At 47.5% G+C, this 26,772-nt stretch overlaps 1 protein-coding gene across 1 annotated transcript in view; it reads left to right on the forward strand.

The window, feature by feature from the left end:
- LOC130559910 (protein unc-79 homolog) overlaps positions 1–20,403 on the forward strand; it is a 57,306-nt gene extending 36,903 nt beyond the window's left edge. Inside the window, exons 29-51 of the mRNA XM_057343251.1 lie at positions 61–243; positions 361–526; positions 606–755; positions 828–2,000; positions 8,527–8,628; positions 8,776–8,892; positions 8,970–9,072; positions 9,155–9,295; positions 9,374–9,412; positions 9,493–9,605; positions 9,691–9,776; positions 10,002–10,175; positions 10,275–10,343; positions 10,434–10,544; positions 11,547–11,651; positions 11,740–11,817; positions 11,902–11,991; positions 16,830–17,005; positions 17,120–17,303; positions 17,391–17,588; positions 17,729–17,806; positions 17,967–18,008; positions 18,133–20,403. Coding sequence (XP_057199234.1) covers positions 61–243; positions 361–526; positions 606–755; positions 828–2,000; positions 8,527–8,628; positions 8,776–8,892; positions 8,970–9,072; positions 9,155–9,295; positions 9,374–9,412; positions 9,493–9,605; positions 9,691–9,776; positions 10,002–10,175; positions 10,275–10,343; positions 10,434–10,544; positions 11,547–11,651; positions 11,740–11,817; positions 11,902–11,991; positions 16,830–17,005; positions 17,120–17,303; positions 17,391–17,588; positions 17,729–17,806; positions 17,967–18,008; positions 18,133–18,321 — 3,867 coding nt within the window. The 3' untranslated portion in view covers positions 18,322–20,403. The remainder of the gene's footprint in view (positions 1–60; positions 244–360; positions 527–605; positions 756–827; positions 2,001–8,526; positions 8,629–8,775; positions 8,893–8,969; positions 9,073–9,154; positions 9,296–9,373; positions 9,413–9,492; positions 9,606–9,690; positions 9,777–10,001; positions 10,176–10,274; positions 10,344–10,433; positions 10,545–11,546; positions 11,652–11,739; positions 11,818–11,901; positions 11,992–16,829; positions 17,006–17,119; positions 17,304–17,390; positions 17,589–17,728; positions 17,807–17,966; positions 18,009–18,132) is intronic.
- Positions 20,404–26,772: the final 6,369 nt, after the last annotated feature.

Genomic DNA, 26,772 nt, shown 5'->3' on the forward strand with positions numbered 1-26,772 from the left:
TCTCGACAGTGTTTGTGTGAATCTCAAGATTCATTGGGTTTGTGTTCTTGTGTTCTTCAGGTGATGGATTATAATATTGGTTTGGGTAAGCAGCTGTTACCACTGGTGGTGCAGGTGTTGAAGTATTGCACGTGTCCTCAGCTCCGGCCAAACTTCCAGGAGCCTCCACGCTGCTCACTGTGGGCTCTTAAACCTCACATCAGACAGATGTGGCTCAAAGCTTTACTTGTCATCCTTTATAAGGTACGTACCACAGACATACAGCTTGTGTAATAACAGTCAACATAAGGGAATGGAGTTTCAAGACACTCTTAACGTATTATTGGCAAAGTTTTCTCACTGATTAACGGTGTTCTTCAGTATCCATACAGAGATATGGACATGAGTAAAGAGGTGGTGCTTCATCTGATCCACATCACCATCAACACACTTAACGCTCAGTATCACAGCTGCAGGTCACACGTGTCCGCCGGGCCGCTCTACAGCGATAACTCAAACATCAGCCGCTATAGTGAGAAAGAGAAAGGTACACGTCTGAAACACGTCTCGAGAAAGAGCTCTTGATGTCCTGATAGATTCATGAACTGTCTTGTTTTCATGTTTAGAAGAAGACAGCGTGTTTGATGAATCTGACGTCCACGATACTCCAACGGGAGCAGGCAGTAAGGAATCTCAGACCTTCTTCGCTCGACTCAAAAGAATCGGGGGCAGCAAGTCGGTGAAGTATCAGCCCGTGGAGCTGAACGCTCAAAGGAGTGAGTGAATCATTCAAGTCTTCATGACTGTGTTCGTGATTGTTCTGCTCTCATCATCTGTCCTCTTTGCAGGTGACATCGAGCTGGCTGAATACAAGGAGGGCGGTGCGCTGCAGGATGCTCTGCTCTATCCCGCCAGAGACGACAGCAGCAGCAGCAAGAAAAAGAGACTGCAGGCCATGCACAAGCAGAAATCTCTGGACATCAGCAACACAGACTCGATTCTCTTCAATCTGGACGAGCACCGTCGCAAGTCCTGCATCGACCGCTGTGACTTGCAGGGACCTGCGGCGGTACACCCATCATCTTCCTCGTCTGTCATCAGACAGCAGCACAGAGCTCAGCGGCACACCAAAGACTCTTCTAATGGACACTCCGCCGTAGATCGAAGAGGCTCTGCCGCACCCAACGACAACGTCAGGCCCATTATTCCCGAGGTGCGTCTGAGCTGTATGGAGACGTTTGATGATAAACCCGACGGGCTGGACTCGCCGCTGACCGCACCGGCCAGACTTCCACATGACAAAGAGGATCCAGACCTCATAGATCTGTCCTCAGACTGCACGTCTATCCTTGAAAAACACTCCATTCTCTCGCTCTCTGATAGCGACTCGCTGGTTTTTGAACCTCTGCCTCCTCTGCGCATTGTCGAGAGCAACGAGGACTTGTTTGAGGCACTCAAACTCCCTGGCGGTGTCCTGAGCAAACCCCAAGAACCTGTTGGCAGCACGGTACACCTGTCTCCAGTAGTTCAGGTTAGCATAGAGGATTGCTCCAACAGAGACAACTGGAGCCGCGCACCAGTCGAGGAGAACCTTGGACATCCTTCGACAGCATCTCTGGAGCTCCCTGAATCCACACCTCATCCAGAAAACATCATGACTCTAAAACAAAAGCGAGATCTTTTCAGAAAGACCTCGCATGTACCCAACGCGTCTTTAGATGATTCTTGTGTGCACCTTGACGATAGACCCGTCTTTACCGTGGAGTCTCTGGATCCATTAAAGGCGGAAGAAGCCGGAGGAGCTTCACGAGATGAGGACAATGATGAGACTGATGAAAGAGACAGTGAACCCAAACCCGATGATGAGAGCGATGAGACTGAATTTAAGATACAGATTGTGCCACGTCAGCGCAAACAAAGGAAGATCGCTGTCAGTGCCATCCAGAGAGAATATTTGGACATCTCTTTCAACACGCTCGACAAAATGAGAGAGTCAGTAACAGAATCAGCTCAGTCATCAGGTGAGTCATCAGGCATTCGCTTTGCTTTTGGGTGTCTTTGAGTCTCTTTGCTTGTGTCGTGGGTTTAGGGAATGATAATGGACACCCAGGTTGTTACAGCAGAACAAATCCAGACAGTGTGATCAGGAGCTGATGTGATCAACAGAGGAGACAGACTGTCTGTTCATGACTGGTTACTTCATGAGTAAATTATTTGACATGAAATATTATATCAGCTCATTTGTAACGAACACTTCATAATATCGAAGATTCATATAAAACTATTGTTGCCTCACAGCAAGAAGGTCTCTGGATCGAGCCCCAGCCTTTCTGTGTAAAGTGTGCATGTTCTCACTGTGTTAGCATGGATTTACTCCGGTTTAAGCAGTTGTTCTTGGGGGACCTTGGAATGTCAAATCAATCAGAATCAAGTTTCACTGTGACATAAATTCAGTTGATGATGCTGGTGGTATAAAAAGGACACATTTTACCTTTACAGCACACACATTCCACAGTTACTGTAAAGCAGTGGTGGAAAGATTACATCTCGGTTACGACTATAACGTCTTGGTTACGGATGTAACCTCGGTTCCCTGATGGAGGGAACGAGACGTTGTGTCGAACCGACAGAATGGGGTTTGTCTTGAGAACCTATCATCTTCTGAGTATTTAGAAAAGGCCAATGAAAATTGGTGAATGAAATTTGCATGCGTGCTCATTCATTCACCTTTGGTCTGAGGAGACTAAAGCATACTCCCCCGACCGCTGGGGTGGGAGGCCAGTGTTGTGGCATGAGGGACACAACGTCTCGTTCCCTCCATCAGGGAACCGAGGTTACATCCGTAACCAAGACGTTCCCTTTCTGTCGGTCTCTCGACGTTGTGTCGAACCAACAGAATGGGGTTCCTATGGAACACTGAGCCGCGTCACAATCTCTGCGGAGCGACGTTGACTGGCCTGGGCGAGTCAGACGAACACGCTAACGCGAAATTATGACCCTCCAGTGGAGTGGAAGGGGGACCCAGAGCTTTCCACAAAAAGTTGGGAAGCCCCCTAACACCGGCCGTCACGGGCGGAGGCCTTAGTTCTCTAAATGGCGAGAAGCCGCCCGGCACCGTATGGGCCACTGGGTAAGCATTATTCCCCCCTGGGGGAAAAACGCTGCAGAGGCCACTATCTACCGTAGGGAGGAATAGTGGAGACACCACATGGTCTCACCATCAGGGGAGAACTCATGGGAGGAATGTGCGGACTGCAGGAGTTAACCGCAAGGTGGGAGTCCACCTGGGGAGGTCATGGGTTGCCAAGGTGGGAACCATTCATGAGGATACATCAGACGGAACAGCCCACGGAGGGGGGCTTACCACGTCTGGAGCACTAGGTCCGGTTAGAGCTATGTGAGAGATAACTCAACTGTTCCCCGGCCTAAGGGGGAAGGGCTGCTCTGCCCAGCCTGTCCCCTGGAAGGGTGCTTAGTGATGGAAGGAATGCCTGTTCTTTACCCGAGGGGAAAGAAGTGAGGCGGGATCGCCACTGCTCCCCCCGGAGGGGGAAGGGCTTCCGCAGGCGTACGCCCTACTGGCTGCCGGTCCCACACCTTGCCAGGATGCGGGCTGACACCGGTTCCGCGCGTAGGTATTAGAATCTCACGGAGTTGTTGGGCATAGCCCAACCCGCAGCTCTGCAGATGTCTGCCAGAGAGGCGCCCTGAGCCAGTGCCCATGAGGGGTGTGCCTCACTCCCAACGGGCAGGGGCAAAAAGAGATCGGTACGCCCTAACGAGGGCATCCACGATCCAGTGCGCCAGCCTCTGTTTGGAGACAGCACTCCCTTCTGCTGACCTCCGAAACAGACAAAGAGCTGCTCAGAGCTTCTGGGCTCTGCGTGAGGTCCAAGTAGAGGTGCCGTGCGCGTACTGGACACAACACGGATAGGTTGGGAGCGCCTGCAGGTTCACCACCTGGTCTGTCGGGAGAGTGGTGGGAACCTTGGGCATGTAGCTGGGGCGGGGTCTCAAGATAACGTGAGAATCCCGGCCCCGAGTTCTAGGCAATCTGTGGACACGGAGGGTGCTTGCAGATCCCCTACCCTCTTGGAGGTGAGCGCCATGCGGAAAGCCATCTTTATCAGGACTGAGAAAGAGCGGCAACCCCGAGAGGCTCGAAGGGGGCGGGGCCTCTTAAGACCCGCCACCTAGGTCGCAAGAGGGTACGGAGCACGGAAGGTGGTCACCCTCTCGCGCCCCTTAGGAACCTAATGACCAGGCCGTGCTGTCCCAGAGGCTACCCAGCACTTGGGTCATGATGAGCGGCTGAAGCGGCTACATACATTCCCAGTGTGGAGGGGGAGAGGTTACTCCCCAGTCTCTCTTGAGGACGGGACAGCTCGTACCCGACCGAGCAACTCCGTGGGTCTTCTCGCCGAGAAGAGCACCAGGACAAGAAGAGGCACCACCTATGGGCGTATAGCCGCCCAGTGGCCGAAGCCCTAGCCTGAGTGACGTCCCAACCAGACCGGGGGTGGGTCACTCAGGATCTCCTCGTCCCGTCCAGACATGGAGACCAGGTTCTGCCTGGGATGCCGTAACGTGCCCCTTCCCCTGGGGAAGCAGTTTGCCAGGGGGAGCGGCCAGGGGGGAGTCGTTGTCAGAGCCTTAACTCAGAGAACCAAGTCCTGGTTAGGCCAAGGGGCGTAACTAGTACCACTTGATGCTCCTCTTCCCTGGCCTTGCACAGGACCCTGTGCAATGAGGCTCACTGGGGGGAAGCGTACTTCCGCTTGTCCCGCGGCCAGCTGTGCGCAAGGGCATTCGTGCCAAGGGTTCACTCGGACAGGGAGTACCAAAGCGGACAATGGGTGGAGTCCGGGGAGGCAACAGGACCACCTGTGCCTGGCCGAACCTCTCCCAAATGAGCTGGCTGCGCGGGGATGGAGTAGCCACTCCCCGAGAGGCGTCGACTGACGAGAGAGCGCATCGGCTGTCTGGTTCAGGACGCCTGGGAAGTGTGTGGCTCGCAGGAAACTGATCACCTGCTGACTCCAGAGGAGAAGGCGCCGGGCGAGTCATGTTTAGCTGCTGTGAGAGAATCCAATGATATACGCCACAGCAGTTGTGCTGTCCGACCGGACCAGCATGTGCCTGCCCTGCACAAGAGGTAGTAGCCTCCTCAATGCAAGTAGCACAACCAACAACTCTAGGCAGTTGAAATGCCAACGCAGGCGGGGGCCCGTCCACCGCCCCGACACTGCTTGCCCATTTGCACAAGGCACCCCAACCCCAAGAAGGTCATGGAGACCTGGGGTTTAGGGTGTGTCGGCAGAAAGCGTGTGACCATATGCCTGCTGCCGGTGTGCCACGCTCTCCAAGGAACGTGACTCTGTAGCCAGTGTTGGAGCGGTCGTATGTGCATCGACCCGAGGGGGACCACCCCCGCCGAGGATGCCATGTATCCCAGGAGCCTCTGAAATTGTTTGCCTCTGAAAGGCAAAGCTTCAGGCAGTTCAACACTGATTGGGTGCGCTCTGTAGTCAGTCGCACTGCCTCTGGGAGGCCGCGTGGGTGCGGGCTTCCTCGTCGCGGGTCTCGTGCCCCCCGCGGGGGGTGAGCAGGGCCGCTCATGAGGACAGAGTCGAGTTCCCTACCGAGAAAGTGGACGCTCTGCACTGGGGAAAGCTTGCTCTTCTCAGTTGACCTGTAGCCCCACCGACCGAGATAGTTTAGTACCCGCACACCTCCTTCCCTAAGGGGAAGGAGGGCAGCTTCCACGACCTTCGTAAAGACTCGTGGAGACAGGGACAGACCGAAGGGGAGGACCCTGTACTGATATGCCCGTCCCTCGAACACGAACCGTCGGAACGGCCGATGTCGAGGGAGGATCGAGACATGAAGTACGCGTCCTTCAGGTCGATTGCCATGAACCAGTCCTGACACCTGACGGACGTCAGGATGCGCTTCTGCGTGATCAACCTGAAAGGCAGCTACTGTGTAGGTGCCTGTTCAGAACACACAGACCCAAGATAGGGCGCAACCCCACGCCTTTCTTGGGGACAATGAAGTACAGGCTGTAAAACCCGCTGAACATCTCGGCTGGTGAGACGGGCTCGATCACTCCCTTCACCAGAAGGGTGGCGGCCTCGGCCCGAAGTACGGGGACATCCTAGCCTCTGACTGAGGTATTATCGGATGCTGAACTTGGCGGGCGTGAGGCGACTGGATCGCGTAGCCGAGACGGATCGTCTTCCCTAGCCAACCTGACAGTCTGGGAAGCCGGACAGGCTCCCAGAAATGAGACGGGGACTAAAGGTACGATCTTTTTCATCGTCCCCCCGGAGGGTGGTTCGATGGCTAGCAGTACGGATTCCTTGCCGGGGGAGGTCCCCCGGGGAGGAGATCGGCTCTGCTGTTTTTCCTGCCTGGCGACTGCGCAGCTCAACGCACTGTCTGACTGAGGGTGCTGAGGGCTGGTGTTTATACTCGACATTGCGCTTCACCATGACGCAACGTCGAGTTTGCCGTTCACCGTCGTGCAGAGGGTGGGAGCGGCTGTGATAACCCAGAGAGAGAGGAAACTCTCCTTAGAGAGGCGGATGGTGAGCGGGGCCGCAGCGGCTCGACAGTAACACCAACCAGCCCCCCCTTGCGAGACGGGTGCGTCGAGAAAGCGGACCTTCTCGGCGTTACTCATCTGTGCAAGGATCGGCCAGAGGAGTTTCTCATGGACCACAAGTGTGGACATCGTCCGACCCAGGACCCGCGTGGTCACCTTGGTCACCTGTAGAGCGAGGTCGGTGGCGGCGCGGAGTTCCTGCATAAGCGCTGGGTCGGTCTTACCCTCGTGGAGCTCTCTCAATACCCTGGCCTGGCAGGAGCCATAGCGTGGAGAGAGGAGGCAGCTTGGTCCGCCGCAATGTAAGCTCTCGACACCAGAGATGCCGAGACCCCACATGCTTTGGACCGGAGTCTAGGTCGAGCCCCCCCCCAGGTGGCCCCCACCTACGGGCACGAGTGCACCGCGGCGGCATACTCCACTTGGGGGACATCAATGTATCCTCTAGCTGTCTCAACCTCGAGGGAAGAGAGGGTGACGGAACTTTGTTTGACGTGAAACGTGCCGGAAAGGGGCGTTCCAGGTCTTACTAAGTTCCTCATGCACTTCCGGTAAACATGGCACTGGGGGTGGGCGCGGCTTGGAGAGGCAGAGCGGGCACTGCAACCCCCCGAGAGAGGGAGCCCGAGGAATCGTCGGAGTCGGATGGCAGTACGTCACCCCCCGATGCTGCAAGAGACATCTCATCATCACGCATCGTGTCCGAATACGTGATTGAGGATAAGACGGGGGAACGGTCTCCTGGGGAACGGTCAGACGAGCGAGACGAGGTGTGAACGGTCTGTGAGCCCGAGGCTGGCGGATTATCGCTCACAGTAATCCTCATATCACCCTCGCTGCTTGCCGTAGCGGACGGCAGGGCCGTAGTCCTACCGCCACGGAACGGGGAGCAAACGAGGTGGTGGCTGAGTCCCGTGGGAACACAGCCACCTGTGACGCAAGGTCTGAATCGTCACCGCCCGCAGTGCGGACAGGACATATCCACAACGTCTGCCCCAGCGTACTGGAAGCAGGCATTGTGTCCGTCCCCCTCCTCGATGAGTGTGTTGCACCCATGAGAACAGCGGGACAAGCCACGCTGGAGAAATTTGCTCTTTTAGAAAAGGAAATTTGCTCGAACACCTCCGGAACTGCCGAGACGCCCAGGGGAGAGTCACTGCAGGAAGGGACCGTCCGCTGTCCACGTCGTAGATTCCAGCAGAAAGAATGATCACCAAGATCGTAGAGAAGCTCATCAGATGCGTAGGCTCTGAAGAACAAAAGGTGAATGAATGAGCACGCCGGCTTCCCTCTTATACCCGGACATCCGGGGAGGAGCCCGGCATGCAAATTTCATTTGCCAATTTTCATTGGCCTTTTCTAAATACTCAGAAGAAGATAGGTTCTCAAGACAAACCCCATTCTGTCGGATCGACACAACGTCGAGAGACCGACAGAAAGGGAACCTCTGTTCCCTGATGGAGGGAACTTACCCTCCATGAGATTGTGATGAGGCAATAGCGGCTACATACACTTTAAATGTGGATGGGGAGAGGTTACTCTTGAGTCTCTCTTGTAAGAAGGCCAAGCTGACCTGATCAGGCAATTCCGTGGGTTCTCCCCGTGGGAAGAACGCCAGGACAAGAAGAGATGCCACTTATAAGCGTATAAACGCCTAGTGGTGGGGGCTCTAGCCTGCAGGACGGTCTCAATGACAATGTGAGGAAAAATAGCACAGTAAAAGTACCTATACAGCACTAAAAATGTACTGAAGTAAAAGATTTTAAACTACTTAAAGTACATTTCCTGAAAAAAACTACTCAATTACAGTAAATTTAGTATTTGTAATTCGTTACTTTACACCACTGCTGTAAAGCTAAATAACATTTACATTAGACAATTACATTAGAATGTAAAGATGAAATTCAGAAAACAGATTTTATTGATGTTCTTGTGTACAGATCAGAAATCTCTGTCCGATCTGGAGAAACCCAGAGAATCAGCATCTGCTCCAGCGCTGGAAGCCACCATCCCTGAAACCAGTCATCGCTCTTCAGTGTCCAGTAAACCACACACTCACTCACATTATGACATATATGATTATGAATATGATGTATATAATGTGTTTATCGATCCTCCATCAGAAAACTTCGTGATCTAAGGTTTGTTGTTTTTTTGTCCTCGTCTGGATGTGTGTGTTTGATTGACAGCTCAGTATCGTCCGGTGAAGCGGGGATCTCTGGGTGCGGTCACCATGTGTCAGTTAATGAAGAGACAGTTAGAACATCAGTCCAGCGCTCCACAGAACATCAGCACATGGGACACGGGTCAGTGACATCATCATTCAACAGTACCGCTGTCACATGATCTGTTTGTGATGCTCAAAAGGGTTTTTCTCTAACAGGTCTTACAAAAACCAGTTTGCTCTCTGCTCCGAGCACCGCCAGCATGTTCGTTCCTTCACCTGAAGACTTCAGCGATGAGCAGCCCACCACTATGACCGACAGGCGAGTGACAGCTGTCAATCATGTGTACAGACATACTGTCAGTACGCTGCAGGTGTCATCACATGTGTGAGTGTGTGTGCAGGTGTCGGGATTGTGGGGCAGTTCTGGAGGAATATGATGAGGAGACTTTAGCTCTGGCCGTGGTGGTTCTCTCCATGTTCATTCATCTGAGTCCTGACCTGGCCGCTCCGCTCCTGTTAGAGATCATGCAGTCTGTGGGCAGGTACACGATCTGTCCGTCACTGTTGTGTGTTTGTCATCGTTCAGGGCTGTAAAGTTCAACTCCATTTGTCTTTTATAGGTTGGCCTCTAGCTCTAATTTCACCGGCCAGGCTGAAAGGTAAAGTTCTCAGCTCAGATTCACAGGTGTGATACTTCTGTTTGTGTATGTGACACGTGTGTTTGCGTCTGTCCGTGTAGTATGTTGATACCTGGTAATGTCGCTGGCGTGGCCAAGCAGTTCCTGCGCTGTGTTCTTCATCAGCTCGCTCCCAATGGCATTCTGCCACAACTCTTCCAGAGCAACATTAAAGGTCTGAAGCCACAAGACAACATCATACTGACTACAGCACAAAGACACTCCAATTCACTCACTCTCTCGCTGTTCTGCCTCTTTAGATGGAAGTTTCCTGCGCACGCTGGCCACGTCTCTAATAGATTTCAATGAGCTGAGCTCTATAGCAGCACTAAATCAACTCCTGGAGGTACGGCTGCAAACACACATCACACATTTGTTCTGACATCCAAGTAGTATCAATCAACTGAAAACAGATGTCCAGCGTGACAGCACAAATCTAGTGTGAATGTGAATGCTTTAGGTTTTGATGGGTTAGTTTAAATCATAATTCAGTTCTGTTGTGTGCAGGAGAGAGGTTTTTGATCGCTCATCATCTGTGTTTACATAAGTGCTTGTAATGTTGCTGTTGTAGGGCTTAAACACTAAGAAGACTCTACCAGCAGGGGGCACAATCCTACACTGTCTGGACAACATCGCCACCTTCATGGAAACTCTTCCCATGGATTCTCCCAGTAACCTCTGGACAACCATCTCCAATCAATTCCAGACGTTTCTCACTAAACTACCTGCTGTTCTGCCACTCAAGGTGATATTCTCACAAACTCACTCGTATTCAGGACACAATAAATGCACACAAGAATCTTGTGTGATTAATCTCTTTTCATTCATGTCTTTTAATGTAAAGTGCCCCTTGGACTCGAGTCTGAGAATAATCATTTGTTTACTGAAGATTCCTGTGACGAATGCGACAAGAGTAAGATGATTTGTGTCTTTTATTTTCTTCTTAAGACATGAGTTGAATGACTGTGTGTGCTTTAATGAAGCTTTATTTTCTCTTTGACAGAGTCTTCTGGAGCCCTTCTCTAAACTCCTGAGTTTTGTCATCCAGTATGGGGTTTTTAGTCTCTCATATATCGTAGAGCTCTGTGGTTTATGCTACAAAACCTTCAGCAAGGTGTGAAAAAACTCATTCGTCCTTTATCTAAACCTACATTTCCTTTGAAATAGGAATTGAAAAGGAGTTTTCACACGGTCATCATCGTCTCGACTAACTGCGATTAAATCTGCGTATGAGATCGTAGATGTGTTATTCGTGCATGCACCAGCAGGTGGCTCACCTGAGTCATCACTGACAACAGAATCAGGAACTACAAACACAATCTCACAGCAAAAACATAACTATTTTACGATGAATTGCTGCTATCTCGTTTTAGGACGATTTGCTTTCGCTCCAGTGACGTTAGGGGTGTGGTTTAAGTATTGCGTTTTTTCTAGTAATCATACATTTTTGTACGATTCACAATGTACAAATTCATATGAAATTCCACCTCATAAAACCCATGAGATCAGGTTGGAACTACCATATAATCAAGCAGCGCTTAAAAAAACAAGTGTCAATATACCAAAATAATGATTTATTTTGTTCTAAATCAACCCATTGCAATCCTGATAGTATTCCCTTTTTTACTAAATGTAACTTTAATCTGATTACCATTACTATGTTTTTACTGTAATTTTAGTTACTAGTTTTTTTTCTTTGTTTCCTGATTACGTAACACCATTATATGCAATCCATTACTCCCCAACCCTGACTATAAATCGTTATGTTTCTATCAATACAGTAGTTCATTTGTAAATATTCTCTCTTTTTAATTACACCAGTCTTTATTTTCTGTATATGTTGCATCAGCGCAAATACTGACCTGTAGAAGTTTATGTGATGAAACCAGACGCTCAAATCCAAAATGATCCCGAAGTAAAAACACTGCAGATATAACTGTAGGATTTGAATCTGATGGATTCAACACATAGTCTTCACCGTCAGATGTCTTTATCAGTTGAGCTCTCTGAAAGGACCTGGAGAAAATGTTCTGCACTTCCAGCCCTCATATAGTGAAAGAACAGAATGAATTCAAAACAGACACTTTAAACCATGAGCATTGTTTTTTTTATGCAGGAGAGAGACAAATACTACATGACTCGTGTTGTTGTTCTGGAGTTACTTCAAGCTTTGAAATTCAAGTCATCCATTCCTGACACAAACCTGCTGCTGTTGGTTCAGGTGCTGAATATAAAACATGACAGATATAAAGTGAGCCACAGAGAAAGAGAAACTCACGTGAGAGTGACTAACGTTAGCTTTTCATCAGTTTGTGTGTACAGACATCAGTACGAGGTTGGCTGAATCCACCATTCTCCAGAAGCACATGATCGCTGCTCTGCCGGGGGTGAGAGAGCTCGCATCTTGTCTTCACTATAACACACATCTGTGTATGTGTGTGTGTGTGTTTGATGATCTTCTGTTGTTTCAGTGCACCACCGCTGCAATGGAGTGTTTAAGACAATATCTCAGTGAACTCTTAGACTTCATTGCAGACATGCACACGCTCACCAAACTGAAGGTATTCACACACAACAAACCATACATCTGACTTAGCTCTGCTCTTTTATTTACCATTCAGTCATAGAGTAACATCAGTTCCCTTTCTGTCGGTCTCTCGACGTTGTGTCGAACCGACAGATGGGGTTTGACTTGAGAACCTATCATCTTCTGACTAACTGAAAAGGCCAATGAAATTGGCGAATGAAATTTGCATGCCGGACTCCGCCCCGGATGTCCGGGTATGAAAGGAGATGGCGAGCTACATTCATTTACCTTTTGTTCTTTGGAGCATTTGCATCGAATGACATATACTGGTAAAAATTGCTGGATTCTTACGACGTGGTGCAGCGGATTGTCCATCTTCATCAGTGAATTTCACTGGGCGTCTCGGCAGTTCCAGAGGGGTTTTCTAAAAGAGCAAATTTCTCCAGTGTAGCATGTCCCGCTGTTCTCGTGGGTGCAACACTCTCATAGAGGAGGAGGGGGACGGACACGATGTCTGCTCGTGGTTGGACACTTGGTGCCTCAGGTCTGAGCGCGACTCCAAGCCGCGCTCGACCCCGGTACCATTTTCCCCGGAAGTGCATGATGAAGCATAGTAAGACCTGGAACCCCCCCCCTCGGTGCGTTCCCATCAAACTAGCTCTGTCACCCTTACTTCCCTCGATGGTGGGGCAGCTAGGGGCTACGTCGACGTGCCCCAGGTGGAGCGTGCCGTCGCAGTGCATTTATGCCTGTAGACGGCGGCCACCTGGGGAGATCGACCCTGCCTCCCGTCCAAGGCGTGTAAGCTTTCGGCATCTCTGGTGTTGAAGGCTTACACTGCCGCGGGCCAAGCTGCCTTCGCTCTGCACGCCATGGCCATCCTGCAGGCCGAGGCGTTGAAGAGCTCCACGAGGGTAAGACTGACCCGAGGACTTATACAGGAACTCCACGCCGCCACTGCGCGGGCCCTGGGTCGGACGATGTCCACACTAGTGGCCCAGGAGAGACACCTCCGGCTCAACCTTGCGCAGATGTGTGACGCTGAGAAAGTTTGCTTTCCTCTTCGACGCCGGCTCCGGCGCCCCCTACCCAGGCAGCCCCCCGGAAGAAGACGTCGAGGAGACAACTGTCCCGTGACCAGCCACCGGGACCAGCGAGGGAGCCGCACTGCTAGCCATCGAACCACCCCCCGGGGGATCGATGAAGCAGATCGAACCCCTAGTCCCCCTGTCTCGGTTCCTGGGAGCCTGGTTAGAGCTTCCCAGACCATCCACAGTGACTAGGGAGGACGATCCGTCTCGGCTATGCGATCCAATTCGCCAGACGCCCGCCCAAGCATTCGCGGTAGGAGCTCCCGTGCTTCGGTCCGAGGTCGCCACCCTTCTGGCGAAAAAAGCGATCGAGCTCATCCCTCCAGCCGAGATGTTATGCAGGTTTTAAAGGACATGTACTTCATGTCTCGATTCTCCCTCGTCATCGATCGCTCCTGCGGTTTTTCCTCCCCTTCGGTCTGTCCCCGTCTCCACGAGTCTTCACAAAGTTCGTGGAAGCTGCCCTCGCTCCCCTCAGGGAGAGGGGCCTGCGCATACTCAACTATCTCGATGACTTGGCACACTCTCGAGATCTGTTGTGTACACACAGAGACCTGGTGCTTCGGCACCTAGATCATTTGGGATTGCAGGTCAGCCAGGAAAAGGGCAAGCTCTCCTCCGTGCAGAGCATCTTTTTTCTCGGTATGGAACTCGACTCTGTCTCTATGACAGCGCGGCTACCGAGCGTGCACAGTCAGTGCTGAACTGCTTGAACCTCTTCAAGCAGCAGCCAGCAGTCCCCCTGAAACTATTCAGAGGCTCCTGGGGCACATGGTGTCCTCGGCAGGGGTGATCCCCTTCGAGTTGATGCACATGAGACTGCTCCAGCACTGGCTACAGAGTCGGGTTTCCTGGAGAGCGTGGCACACCGGCAGCAGGCGTGTTGGCACGCCTCTCTGCTGATGCACCCTAACCCCTTGGTCTTCAATGACCCTTTTACGGACGGGAGTCCCCCTTGGGCAGGGTTTGAGGCGTGTCGTGTTGACGACAGACGCCTCTCTGCAGGGTTGGGGTGCCATGTGCAATGGGCAAGCAGTGTCGGGTCGATGGACGGGCCCCCGCCTGCGTTGGCACATCAACTGCCTGGAGTTGTTGGCTGTGCTGCTTACACTGAAGAGGACGCAACCTCTCGTGCAGGACAAGCACGTGCTGGTCCGGTCGGACAGCACAACTACCATGGCGTATATTTACCATGGCGTATATCAACCATCAGGGTGGCAATTGCTCACGACAGTTAACACAATTCGCCCGACGCCTCCTCCTGTGGAGTCAACAGGTGACGAAATCCCTGCGAGCCACGCACATCTCGGGCGATCTGAACCAGACAGCCGACGCGCTCTCTCATCTGTCGACGCCTCAAGGAGAGTGGCGACTCCACTTCTCAGTCCAGCTCATTAGGTGCAGTTGGAGCAGGCACAGGTTTACCAGCACCCATTGTCCCCCTGCCCGAGGCCCCCCTCGGCACGGATGCCCTAGCACACAGCTGGCCGCAGGGCAAGCGGAAGTACGCCTTCCCCCCCAGTGAACCTCATTGCACAAGTCCTGTGCAAGGTCAGGGAAGAGGAGCATCTACTAGTTACGCCATACTGGCCCAACTGCACTTGGTTCTCGGAATTAATGCTCCTGACGACAACTCCCCCCTGGCCGATTCCCCTGAAGAAGGACCTTCTTTTGCAGGGGAAGGGCACGTTGTGGCATCCAAGACCAGACCTTTGGAACCCCATGTCTGGCTCCTGGACGGAACGAGGAGATCTTGAGTGGCCTAACCCCCACCGGTAGTTGAGATCATCCCTCAGGCTAGGGCTCCTGCCACTAGGCGGCTGTACGCCTTTAAGTGGCGCCTTTTCTTGTCCTGGTGCTCTTCTCGAGGAGAAGACCTGCGGAGTTGCTCGATCGGGAACGTGTTGTCCTTCCTACAAGAGAGACTTGAGAGTAATCTCTCCCCTTCCACACTGAAGTGTATGTAGCAGCCATTGCCGCTCATCACAAATCAGTCGTTGTGAAGTCTCTGGGACAGCACAACCTGATCATTAGCTTCCTAAGGGGTGCGAGAAGGCGGAATCCGCCTCGTCCGCGCTCCGTACCCTATTGGGACCTTGATGTGTCCTGGCAGGCGTCCAGAGGCCCCATTTCAAGCCCCAGGAGATGCCGCTCTTTCTCTTACAATGAAGACGGCTCTCCTGGTAATGCTCGCCTCCATCAAGAGATTAGGGGACCTGCAAGCATTCTCTGTGTCCACTGATTGCCTAGATTTCGGGCCTGGAGACTCTCACGTTATCCTGAGACCCCGTCCACTCTCTTTCGAGACCAGGTGGTGAACTTGCAGGCACTCCCCACTGGGGAGGAAGACCCAACCCCATCCGTGTTGTGTCCAGTACACATGTTGCGCCTCTACATGGATCGCACACAGAGCTATAGGAGCTCTGAGCAGCTCTTTGTCTGTTCTGTAGGTCAGCAAAATGGGGAAGACTGTCTCCAAACAGAGATTGGCGCATTGGATCGTGGACGCCGTTGCTATGGCGTACTGGTCCCAAGATCCCATGCCTGCTGGCAGTGAGGGCACACTCCACTGGAGTGTAGCCTCCTCATGGGCACTGGCTCAGGGCTCCTCTCTGGCAGACATATGCAGAGCTGCGGGTTGGGCTACACCCAATACCTTTGCAAGGTTCTACAGCCTCCGTGTGGAACCGGTGTCAGCCCGAGTCTTGCATGGTACCAACAGGTGAGACCGGCGGCCGGTAGGGCGTACACCTGCGAAAGCGCCTTCCCCCCTCCTAGGTGGGTCAGTGTGCTATTTCCGCCTCCCTTCTTCCCCCACCGGGTGAAGAATAGGCATTCTATCCATCACTAAGCACTTCCTGGTGGCGGGCTGGGCGGAGCAGCCCTGCCTCCTTAGGCCGGGTATCAGCTGAGTTATCTAGCGCATAGCTCTAACCGGACCTAGTGCCCCACACGAAGTAACCCCCCCCAGCAGGGTGATTCCATCTGATGTATTCTCATGATCTGGTTCCCATCTTGGTAACCCATGACCTCCTCTAGGTGGACCTCCACCTTGTGGTACTCCCTTCAGTCTGCACATTCCTCCCATGAGTTCTCCCATGCCGGCAAGACCATGTTGGTGTCTCCACTAAACTCCTCCCTACGGTAGGAAGTGGTCTCCGTAGCGTGTTTCCTCAGTGAGGAAATAGCGCTTCCCCAGTGGCCCTTACAGTGCCGGGCGGCTTCTCGCCGTTAGAGAAACAAGGCCTCCACCTGTGACAGCCGGTGGCAGGGGCTTCCCACCTTTCCAAAGCTCTGGGACCCCCTACCTCTTCACTGGATGGTTACAAGTTCACGCTAGCGCTCACGTCTGACATGCCCAGGCCAGTCAGCATCGCTTCGATAGAGATTGTGATGCGGCACAGCACCGTGGCATTTTCAATAGGAACCCCATCTGTCAGTTCGACACAACGTTGAGAAACCGACAGAAAAGGAACGTCCCGATTACGTATGTAACCTCCGTTCCCTGTTGGAGGGAACGAGACGTTGTGTCCTTCATGACAATGCTTACCGCCTGCTGCAGCAGTCGAGAGATGCTCTCAGGCTCCTCAGCACAAAATGTGAATGAATGCAGCACACCGTCTCCTTTTATACCCGGATGTCCGGGGCAGAGTCCGGCATGCAAATTTGATGCGATCAAAAAGATGAGACCTTCCATACCATTATGTAGATACCAAGATGATACCTTTATTACACAATAGAGAATGAAAGTGTGTTGTAATGTGTTGCGTGTGTGACTCAGAGCCACATGAAAGCGTGCTGTCAGCCGCTGCACGAAGACACGTTCGGAGGGAATCTGAAGGTCGGTCTGGCTCAGATCGCAGCCATGGAGGTCAGCAAAGGCAACCACAGAGACAACAAAGCAGTTATTCGCTTTCTGCCGTGGCTTTATCATCCTCCTTCTGCTATGCAGCAGGGGTAAGAACACCGCTGCTTTTGTTTCTTACTGAAAATAACTGCCATTGAGTATTTAAGTATGATACGATGGATAGCCTCTCTCTGGAGTTTGAAAGGATGCTTTTGTTTCCTCAGACCTAAAGAGTTCATTGAGTGTGTATCGCACATTCGGCAGCTGTCTTGGCTTCTGCTGGGCTCTCTTACCCACAGTGCTTTGCATCAGGGCTCCACCTCCTGTATGCCCATTCCAATGGACGCCGGATGTCACATTGCTGATCATCTCATTGTCATCCTCATCGGATTCCCAGAACAATCCAAGGTATAAAAATACCAGCGGCTGAGGCGTTAAGCGTGCAAAAGAAGGTTGAATAACGCTGATGTTTGTTTCTCTCGTGCTTGTCTGTAGACGTCAGTTCTGCACATGTGCTCGCTCTTTCATGCCTTCATGTTCGCTCAGCTGTGGACCATCTACTGTGAGCAGGCCTCAACCATTCCCACCAATCAGAACCAGAATGAGTTTTCTTCTGGCGCCATCCTCACAGGTCTGGAGTTCTGGAGCCGTGTGACCCCCAGTATCCTTCAGCTGATGGCGCACAACAAAGTGGTGAGAGATTTACTGACGTCTGCACTCACGTGAGATTTACTGCAGTCATTTAAACATTGAGCAGAATGATGTCAGCCTTCAATACACCTAACAATAGCTCGTATACACTTTCAAAACTACTGTGTTCCTCTCTTTTTTAGATGGTTGAAATGGTGTGTTTGCATGTCATCAGTCTAATGGAAGCTTTGCAAGAGTGTAACTCAACCATTTTTGTAAAAGTAAGTGTTGTTTCTCAAGTTCTCCAAGTGTGTGCGACTGTCTTTCCACTTTTTTTAGATACTTCATTCAATCATGTTTATCCTTAAATAATCTTCATTATACTTAATCATCGAATGTAAACTAACATGTATAAGGAAATGATTTCACTATTTTGTTCAGCTAATTCCTATGTGGCTGCCAATGATTCAGTCCAATCTGAACGTAAGTGTTTATTCAGCTAGTCTAATCCCAGTTGTGTTTGACATTAATACTAAGAATAAAACTACAATTATGGAGCGATTATAATCAATGATGTCCACCCGTCTGTCTGTCTGTCTGATGATAGCATCTGTCGGCGGGTCTTCAACTGCGTCTACAAGCAATTCAAAACCGAGTAAATCATCAGTGTCTACAGAGTCCCGGCTCTTCATCGTTCTCTCTCACTCTGCGCAAGTGGCTTCAGTGCACTCAGTTTAAAATGGCTCAAGTAGAAATCCAGTCATCTGAAGCAGCTTCTCAGTTCTACCCAATGTGAACTTTACTGTAACAAACTGTGACTGTCTGAATCTGCTGGAGATCTGTTATATATTGATTCCCATCATCACTCTTGTATTGTTCTTATAAAGCTTACTTACAGTTTAAAGCTGACAGACTCTATAATGACATATACAGTATATGGAAATAATATTTTGGTTATTGATCATGAATGAATGAGCGTGATGAAGCAGAAACAGATTGAAGTGTGCTGGATGTGCATATCAAACACAATTAAACAAATATACTATAGACATTTTTTTAGCTTTCTGTTTAATATTTATGTGAATTTTTAAACATGTTTGTTCTGTCTATTTGTATTGCTTGTTGCAATGCTTAAAACTGGTTTCAACAGACATCAGCTGTATATCCTAACCATACACAATGCATTTAAAATATACTGCTTCCTTTCTATCACCACTGGGGCCCGTTTCAATAAGGAGGTTCAAACAACACCGAGTTAAAATGTTAACTCTGAGTTGATTAAAACCGAGATGTGAAAATTTGAGTTTTTGGTTTCAGAACAGCTGATTTGAGTTAGTTCTATCAACTCTGGGTAGACTTACCTTGAGTTAAGTGAGTGCACCACAACTATAAAAAGCCATCATCAATGGAGCTCCCATATTACCATTCACCATGGCAACAGCACCAAAAAAGCAACATGGTGGCAGAAAGTGCTTGAGAGTGAGGCATACTTTCCGCTCTGCATACAGCGGATTTACTAATGTGCTGAAAATGACATACGTTTAAATTAATAAATAGATAAATGTACCAATAAACAAATAAATGAATCAGTAAATGAATGAAACAACAGACAAATGAAAAATTCTCATGTTCTCACTCCTCATGAGTGCTCTAGTGAAGAGTGTGAGATGTCATGGTGTATAGGACACTTGTTAGTGTGTCAGACTCTCGTGTCAGTTTCAGAGTGATCAGCGGTTCGAACCCTGCATGCTCTGAGCAGATTCGAGTTGGAATGGCTGCATGTCTAAATTAATTGTTTATGACCTTTATTGCTTCATTTATCCATGTATGTCTGTATTTATTAATTTCTTTATTCATGCACTTTATTTATACACGTTATCAAGTCATTTCTCATCCTCCATAGAAAACTACCATTTAAGAATCTGCCCTGATGTAATACACGGCCACGATGGCTGATGTTATTGATGTAAGGATGGATGAGATATATTTTGATATATCTAATTCACTGTAAAGAAAAATGGTACACTTTTATGCGCAGGGAAATGACAAAATTCCACTCGGGTCCTAAATTCCTCTCCTGAAATCAAAGTACATCCCTATGAATGAATGCAGCCTCTGCACATACAGAATCCTCTATAAAAGTACACGACATATAAGTCACTGAGATGGTCTCTGTGTGATCAAAATGCGAGCCATGAATGACTGTATTAATGAATGAGGTACAACACTTGTGCTTTAAAAGGGGGGAGGAGATGGAAAGAAACTCTGGGTTTACCAAAGAAAACCTGCTCCTGACCAGGGGTGCGTTTCCCAAAAGCATCGTTAGCCAAGTATGGTTGCTGTCAGGTCCCGGGTTTGATTTTCCGTTTCACTGTCTCACTTTTCCTCATCACTACTCTCTGTTGCGCAGCTGACGCGGTTTGGCAATCAGCCGAGCGGCTCAGCAGCGCACACCTGTCTCTTAGCTCTACTCGTCAACTCTCCCCTTTATATTCCTCTCTTTTCTTTCCTTCGTTGCTGTTGCGTTGTATGTTTACCCCGCTCTTGCTACCTTCGGAATGAACTAATCTTGTTTTCGTCTAGTCGTAGTTACCTTGAGTGGTTTTTGTTCGGAGTTTTGTTCCCTGGACTGACATGCTGATCGGTACTGGACCCCTCCTTTTAGTCTTCTTCACCGGTTGGGATTACGAGCTTGCTTTTCCCCTCTGGATCCTGTTTGCACCTCGATCGACCCTCGCCCGTCTGACTACTCTCTGGATTTCCCTTTGGACACTGTACGCTCCTCGACTGACCACACGCCTGTTTGACCATGCCTCTGCCTCACCCTTGGGATTGTCGGAACTCTGCTCCGTAATATTGTTTATCGAGTCTTGCCTTGCTGACTTATTAAATTCTTTTGATTTGAATCTGCCCTTGAGTCCAGTTCTTTCCGAGCATGACAGGTTGCATGTTTCGTCGTTCCAACATAGTTCAATGATTTAAGTGTTTCCCCAAACCATCATTCCAACGATCAATCGCAAGCAGCATCGCAAAGTTGTGTGGTTTGAACTACACGTCTAGAGCTGTGGTTAGAATAATCGTTCCTTATTATTATGACATGTAGACTTACATGCATCAAGCTTTTGATCAAAGTAAGCAAGCAACATGCCGTGCATTCTATATCCATCATTCTAAATATGTACAAATTCAACAAAATAGAAGTGCTGTTTTTTGAAAAGTGCGTATGACGTGCTTGCTCTAGGACCCTGGGAAATCCCTGGACAGAGTTATGTAGGAGGAAACTTATGAGTTAAATATCGTGAAATAAAACAATAGAGAGCAAAAATACAATAACAAAATAGTTTTCAGATGCAGTGTATATTATTTGCAGCAGGGCTAGTCAACTGGGGGCCCATCAATCATCTTTACCTGGCCCGCCTTAACATTTAAAATAAGTGGAGAGACTTTAAGAATGGTGTGCTTTAAATGCACGTCCTCCTGAGACGCCACATCTTTAAAAGCCCAAAACGCTTGCTACATTCAATACGAAAATAATTCCCGCGGCTCCTAATGATTTACGTCTTATAAAGCGATTTGATCGGTCAGTCCAAGAAACTTAATGTTATTTACAACGTTATAATCAGCAATGCATTGCACAGCCACAGGCAATCGGTTTGCGCACGTGATGGGCCGTGGGCTAAAACGCGTTTTGTGCCCTTGAAAGTAGGCTAACTGTAGGAAGGGTACACCACGTGAACGGTTGTCTCAGATAAGGGATTACTGCATTCATTATGTATAACGGCTATATTTACGAAAAACAGCTGTTCATCTCCCCCAGAACTCGCACTATACAAAGGCTCTGCCATATACTGTAAGTGCGTGGGGCACATGAATGCGATTGGATTTCACCCGAAGATGTGATAATAGCGTTCAGTTTCTTGCACAGATCAATTGACTCGCTTTATAAAACGCTAATTTAAAGCCACAAGGGGCAGGGATTACTTTTGTGTTGAATGTATTTGCGTTTTTTACTTTTAAAATCATTTTTAAATGAACTTAAATGATGTTTCTAGCTTCACAACAATAATGTTCAATCCCATCTCCGATCTTCACCTTTATTGCCAAAACCTTGAGTGTTTGTGGCTGCTCATTTGCACACTTATCTCACTGTTAACAATCTTTTCGAACCCCTCCAGTCTGGCTTTCGTAAACTCCACCTCACCAAAACAGCTTTAGTTAAGGTTAAGTTCAGGCTAGTGTTAATTTTGTCAGCTATTTTAAATTTTAGTCTTAGTTTTAGTCCCACGACGAATACACCTTTTAGTTTTTATTTTATTTAGTCATCCTTGTCCTGTTTTTGTTTAGTCCAATTTAGTCGACTAAATGTCTATTTTGCTAAAAATTATAATCACAGTGATTGTTGTCGTTTGAGAAATTTGTTTTTAAATTTCATTATAAGTATCTCTTATACCAATCAATCAAATCATGTGCATAGTTTATTCAAGTTCATCTAGCTTCATCTAAGAAGTATTTCCACAGAGGTTTGATAAGTGCATAGGCCTATCCATAGACATCCAACCTCTCCCTTAAATTCTCCCGCAGATTACTAGCGTCTTCCTGATGCCCGCAAAATATTGACAATTCCCCGGAAACAACGCGACTGACCGTGAAGGAGAATTATCGGAACATAGTCGCAAATGGACAGTTTTGGGACAGGTGGGATATCTTTATTCAGTAACCACAATCGCAAACAAACAATGTAGTGGAGGATCAACACGGCTCGAGCAGCTCATGAGAGAACACAGTCCGGCTGGAGATCGCTAAACTCTTGTTTATTGCAGTGAGAGCGTTGGCGTGTGGTTGACAGATTGTAGAAATTAAGTTATCCGCTGGCAGAAAACATATACTTTTTTAACCTTTCATCCCTGTTTTGGGGGATCTGAACTCCTGTTATCTGGCGACCGCAAAGATGACACTCGTACAGCAGAGGCATTAAAAATCTGTAATATTTGTCTTCTATTTTTTTCGACAAAGACTAAAAAGAGTTTTTAGGTTAAGTTTTTATTTTTATAACTACATTTTAGCCTCATCATTTATCATCAACGATATTGCTTGCTGAAAAAGTCTCAGTTGTCATTTAATGGCCTTACTTTTCATCTCGTCATCGTCCTGGGTAAACAGTCGTTGACGAATATTTTTCATCATTGTTTTCATTAACGAAATTAACACTACCGCGAACTCTGGCTGTCTTTCAGTTCTGATCCTTCTAGATCTAAGTTCAGCGTTTGACACTGTCGATCACGCTCTGTCTCTTCCTCGCTTAGACAAGATTTGACACCAAAAACAGTTTTTAGACCATGGACAGTTTGTTTCTCTGAGTGGATGTCTATCCAAAGTCGGTTCAGTTCAATTTGGTGTCCCACATGGTTCCATTTTGAGCCCCCTACTCTTTAGCATGTACATATTTCTTCTTGGTCAGCTTTTTATGTCCCTAGATTTGAAGTTCCATTTTTAAACAGATGACACTCAGATTTGCAGACAGGCTGAATCTTTTAGTGTTTTAAATCTGCTCTTAAAACTATTTGTTTTCAGAATAGCTTTTTGGTGATTTATTTCTGAATAACTTTCTAGTTGACTTCATTGGGGTCATCAGATTGGCTTCCTGCTTTGCTTTGTGTTTCAATGATACATGCCCACAATACCTTTAGAGGGCTCATTGGTGACATCTTCCCAGGTGTACAACCCGACTTAAAGGCTTTTGCTTTTGTAGGCCACTTCCAGAGCATCACTTAAACAACACTGAGCCAATCAAAGAGAAACTATCCTGCAGTGTTTGTGTGTGTGTGTGTGTGTGTAATATAGAAAGCATATGGTCTATCAAAAGCCTGCTGCCATATCCGTTTGAATTTAAAGCCCCTTTAAACATCACTCTCATTAAAAGCTGTTCATAATCCGTGATTTGAGCAGCTGTGTGTGTGCGTGTGTGGAGAGAGATGAGCTGATTATCTGCTGGAGGAGACAGAGAGAGAGAGAGAGTGAGAGAGAGAGAGAGAGAGAGAGAGAGAGTGAGAGTGAGAGTGAGAGAGAGAGAGAGAGAGAGAGAGAGAGAGAGAGAGAGAGAGAGAGAGAGAGAGAGAGAGAGAGAGAGAGAGAGAGAGAAATACTGTAGAACAATACCGTCAGACCTGGGCCCTAGCAGTTAACCTCAGTAAAACGAAAATAATGACCTTTCAAAAAAGATGCAGAACCCAGCTAACACAACATTATGCACAAACCTCTTAACACACACATCACACTACAATGAACTGGGTTTAAAAATCACATCCACAGGAAACTTTAATCCTGCAGTGAATAAACTGAGAGATAAAGCACAAGGGCCTTTTATGCTATCAAACGTCAATGTCCTATAGAAATCCCAATTAGAATGTGGCTGAAAATATTAGAATCAGTAATTGAAGCGATTGCTCTCTATGGCAGGGAAGTGTGGGGTCCACTGACAAATCCAAATCAAGATTTCACCAAATGGGAAAAACAGCCAATTGAGAGCCTGCATACAGAACTCTGTAAAAATATCTTACAAATACACAGGTACACAACAAACAAATCAAATTCTGGAAACGTCTATAAAAGAGTAACCCTCACTCACATCTTCATAAAGCCCTGAAATATCAAGAGATGAGCAAAGAAATCCAGAAAACTAGAAAAACTTAAAAAAAACTTTAAACCTTAGAAACTTAATCCTCTCTGTCAGCTGGTCCAGAGCTTCAGTCCTGATGGTTTACTCATGGCCTGTTTCAGCGACACACAGTGACAAAGCACTCATTCATTTTAATGGACAGCAGGCGACTTCCAATGACATGAGCAACAGCGACCGTTGGCGACCGGATTGTGCATAACTCGCGACGCGAAAAGATGAGAAATGTTCAACTAAATCAGAAGCGACTTTTAGGAGAGAGCCAATAGCCGAAAAGACGGGAGCTCACACAACTCTTCTTCCTCTCAGGTCCTGCAGTGACGGAAATCAGTAGTGGGAACGCCCACAAGCGACCTAAGCGCCAGTCCCTGTCGACATGCAGCGATAAAGTAGCTGGCAATCTGAGCAGGGCATACCATCTACTGATGCTCTGAACCAAAACAATACTGACAAAATCAAACTCAACCACAAATGGGACATCACTCATTAGGATACTCAAAACAACAAAGTCAAATGCAATGTTATTTGTCCCTAAAGAGAGAATACAGTACGGAAGACTATCTGTAAACAGTGACAGATCAAAAACTAAGAGCCACATTGACAAGATCCAGACTCAGTGGACATAAAGTCACTATAGAGACGGGCAGACACAGACAAACATGGCTGCCACAGGACCAGAGACTGTGTCCACACTGTGATCTCAACAACATTGAGATGGAACTCCACTTCCTAACAGAATGCACAAAATACACAGATATTCATCAAATGTTCTATGAAAAAAGAAGCATACACAACAGATTTTAAAAAATCTGTCTACTGCTGTATCTGTTAGTAGAACACAAGGACTTTCTGTGTGATAGTTGCACAATACGTGTCTGCCTGTCATAACAAAAGAGAAAACATGATTCTGTTCTCATCTGATGTCTCCAACATGCGTGTAAAAAAATCCTGTGATAATAAGTTCTTCATGCATTAAAATGACTTGAACGTAACTCTACACCCTTGCGTCATTTAGTATACGCAGTATACTCAGATTACATCATCCAACTCAATCTTTTAACAATAATAGTGTTTTTTTCATTTTCCTTATTCATTTACCCATTATTTAGTTGGACTATTATACAAATGTGCAGTTCTATTTATAATAACTATATACAAAAATAATTATCAACTAACTAAATTTTGTATGGGTTACATAATTCTTACTCAGATCTTTTGTACAAATGTAATAAAGTTAAAGCGGTGTCTGTCATAAGCGAAGATGGTGTTTGTGGAGTCGTTTAATTCTCTTCTGGTGAGATCTTGACAGCAAAAAGATGATTGTGTTCAGATGACTCAGAGTCGAGTTGAGTGAATGATTCTTTTTCCGTTCATCAGTGTGTGTGGGCCAGATCATGAGCGGGGACTCACCCAGTACTGAGCCAGAAACTAAACTAACATGTTGTGGCCCACAAGTGAGCCAGAAGAACTTTGCTACTTGGGTAATAAAAACAGGGATCACCCAACAGAGGCCTTGATTGGCCAGTCAAATCAAATCTGTTATTTGGCATATGTAATATAAATATTAATGTTAATAATATATTAAGAAAAAATGTTAAGCCCATTTATTTTTGTTAGGGGGTGGTAAGGGACCTGAATAATGGATAGGGGGGCACTGGCCCAACCACTGTTTTCACTGTATTTCCACTGTATTTTCAATTCGCTGGTTTAAATTATTTAAAGAATTGCTGTTTTAGTGTTTACTGGCTATATTTTTGTTGTTGTTGTCATTGTAAGTTACCTGAAGTATTTAGACTTCCTTTTTTACTTTATGGTGTTTGATGATTGAAATAAACTGTCTGAGCAGTTACTTGGACAAGTTTTGGTCTCTCTTATGTAAAATGCGTATATAATCAATCGTCTAAGTATATTGTGTATATAATAAAATAACAATGATACATTAAAGTTATGTAAAAACGTAATCTCTTCAGTTGGGTCAAACAAGTCCATACTTGAGTGAACTAAAAGTGTAGACAGAGGTGGGTAGAGTAGCCAAAATCTTTACTCAAGTAAAAGTACAAGTAACTAGAGAAATTGTTACTCAAGTAAAAGTAAAAGTCACTATTTTAAAATTTACTTGAGTAAAAGTAAAAAAGTATGCAATGAAAAAACTACTCAAGTAGCTAGTTACTTAGTTACTTTGTATCTGATTATATAGGCCTACTACATAAAATTAATATTAACGCCAATATTTTAATATTACATTTTAATCAATATGTTTAATTATCATAAGCAGATATCTTTGCAATATACTAGAGAGACTATAGACAAACACAGAAGAGACCAGCATTTCTGTAAATTTCAGTCCTGATGTCAATGTAGTTTACACAATTTATTTAGAATAATAGACCATGTCAAACTAAAGCATGAACTAAAATCAGAGCATTTCCTAAGATGATCTAGAACATCTGCAGTGCTCTCTTAAATGAAATACACATTTTTGAACAAAGCTCATGTTTTCTCGTGTTGTGTCACGTGTGTGTTGTGAAACGCTCTTACTTGTAAACAAACAGTAAACAGTGAACCACACGCCCA

The sequence above is a fragment of the Triplophysa rosa genome, linkage group LG10, assembly GCF_024868665.1.
Source record: "Triplophysa rosa linkage group LG10, Trosa_1v2, whole genome shotgun sequence".
NCBI classification, from domain to species: domain Eukaryota; kingdom Metazoa; phylum Chordata; class Actinopteri; order Cypriniformes; family Nemacheilidae; genus Triplophysa; species Triplophysa rosa.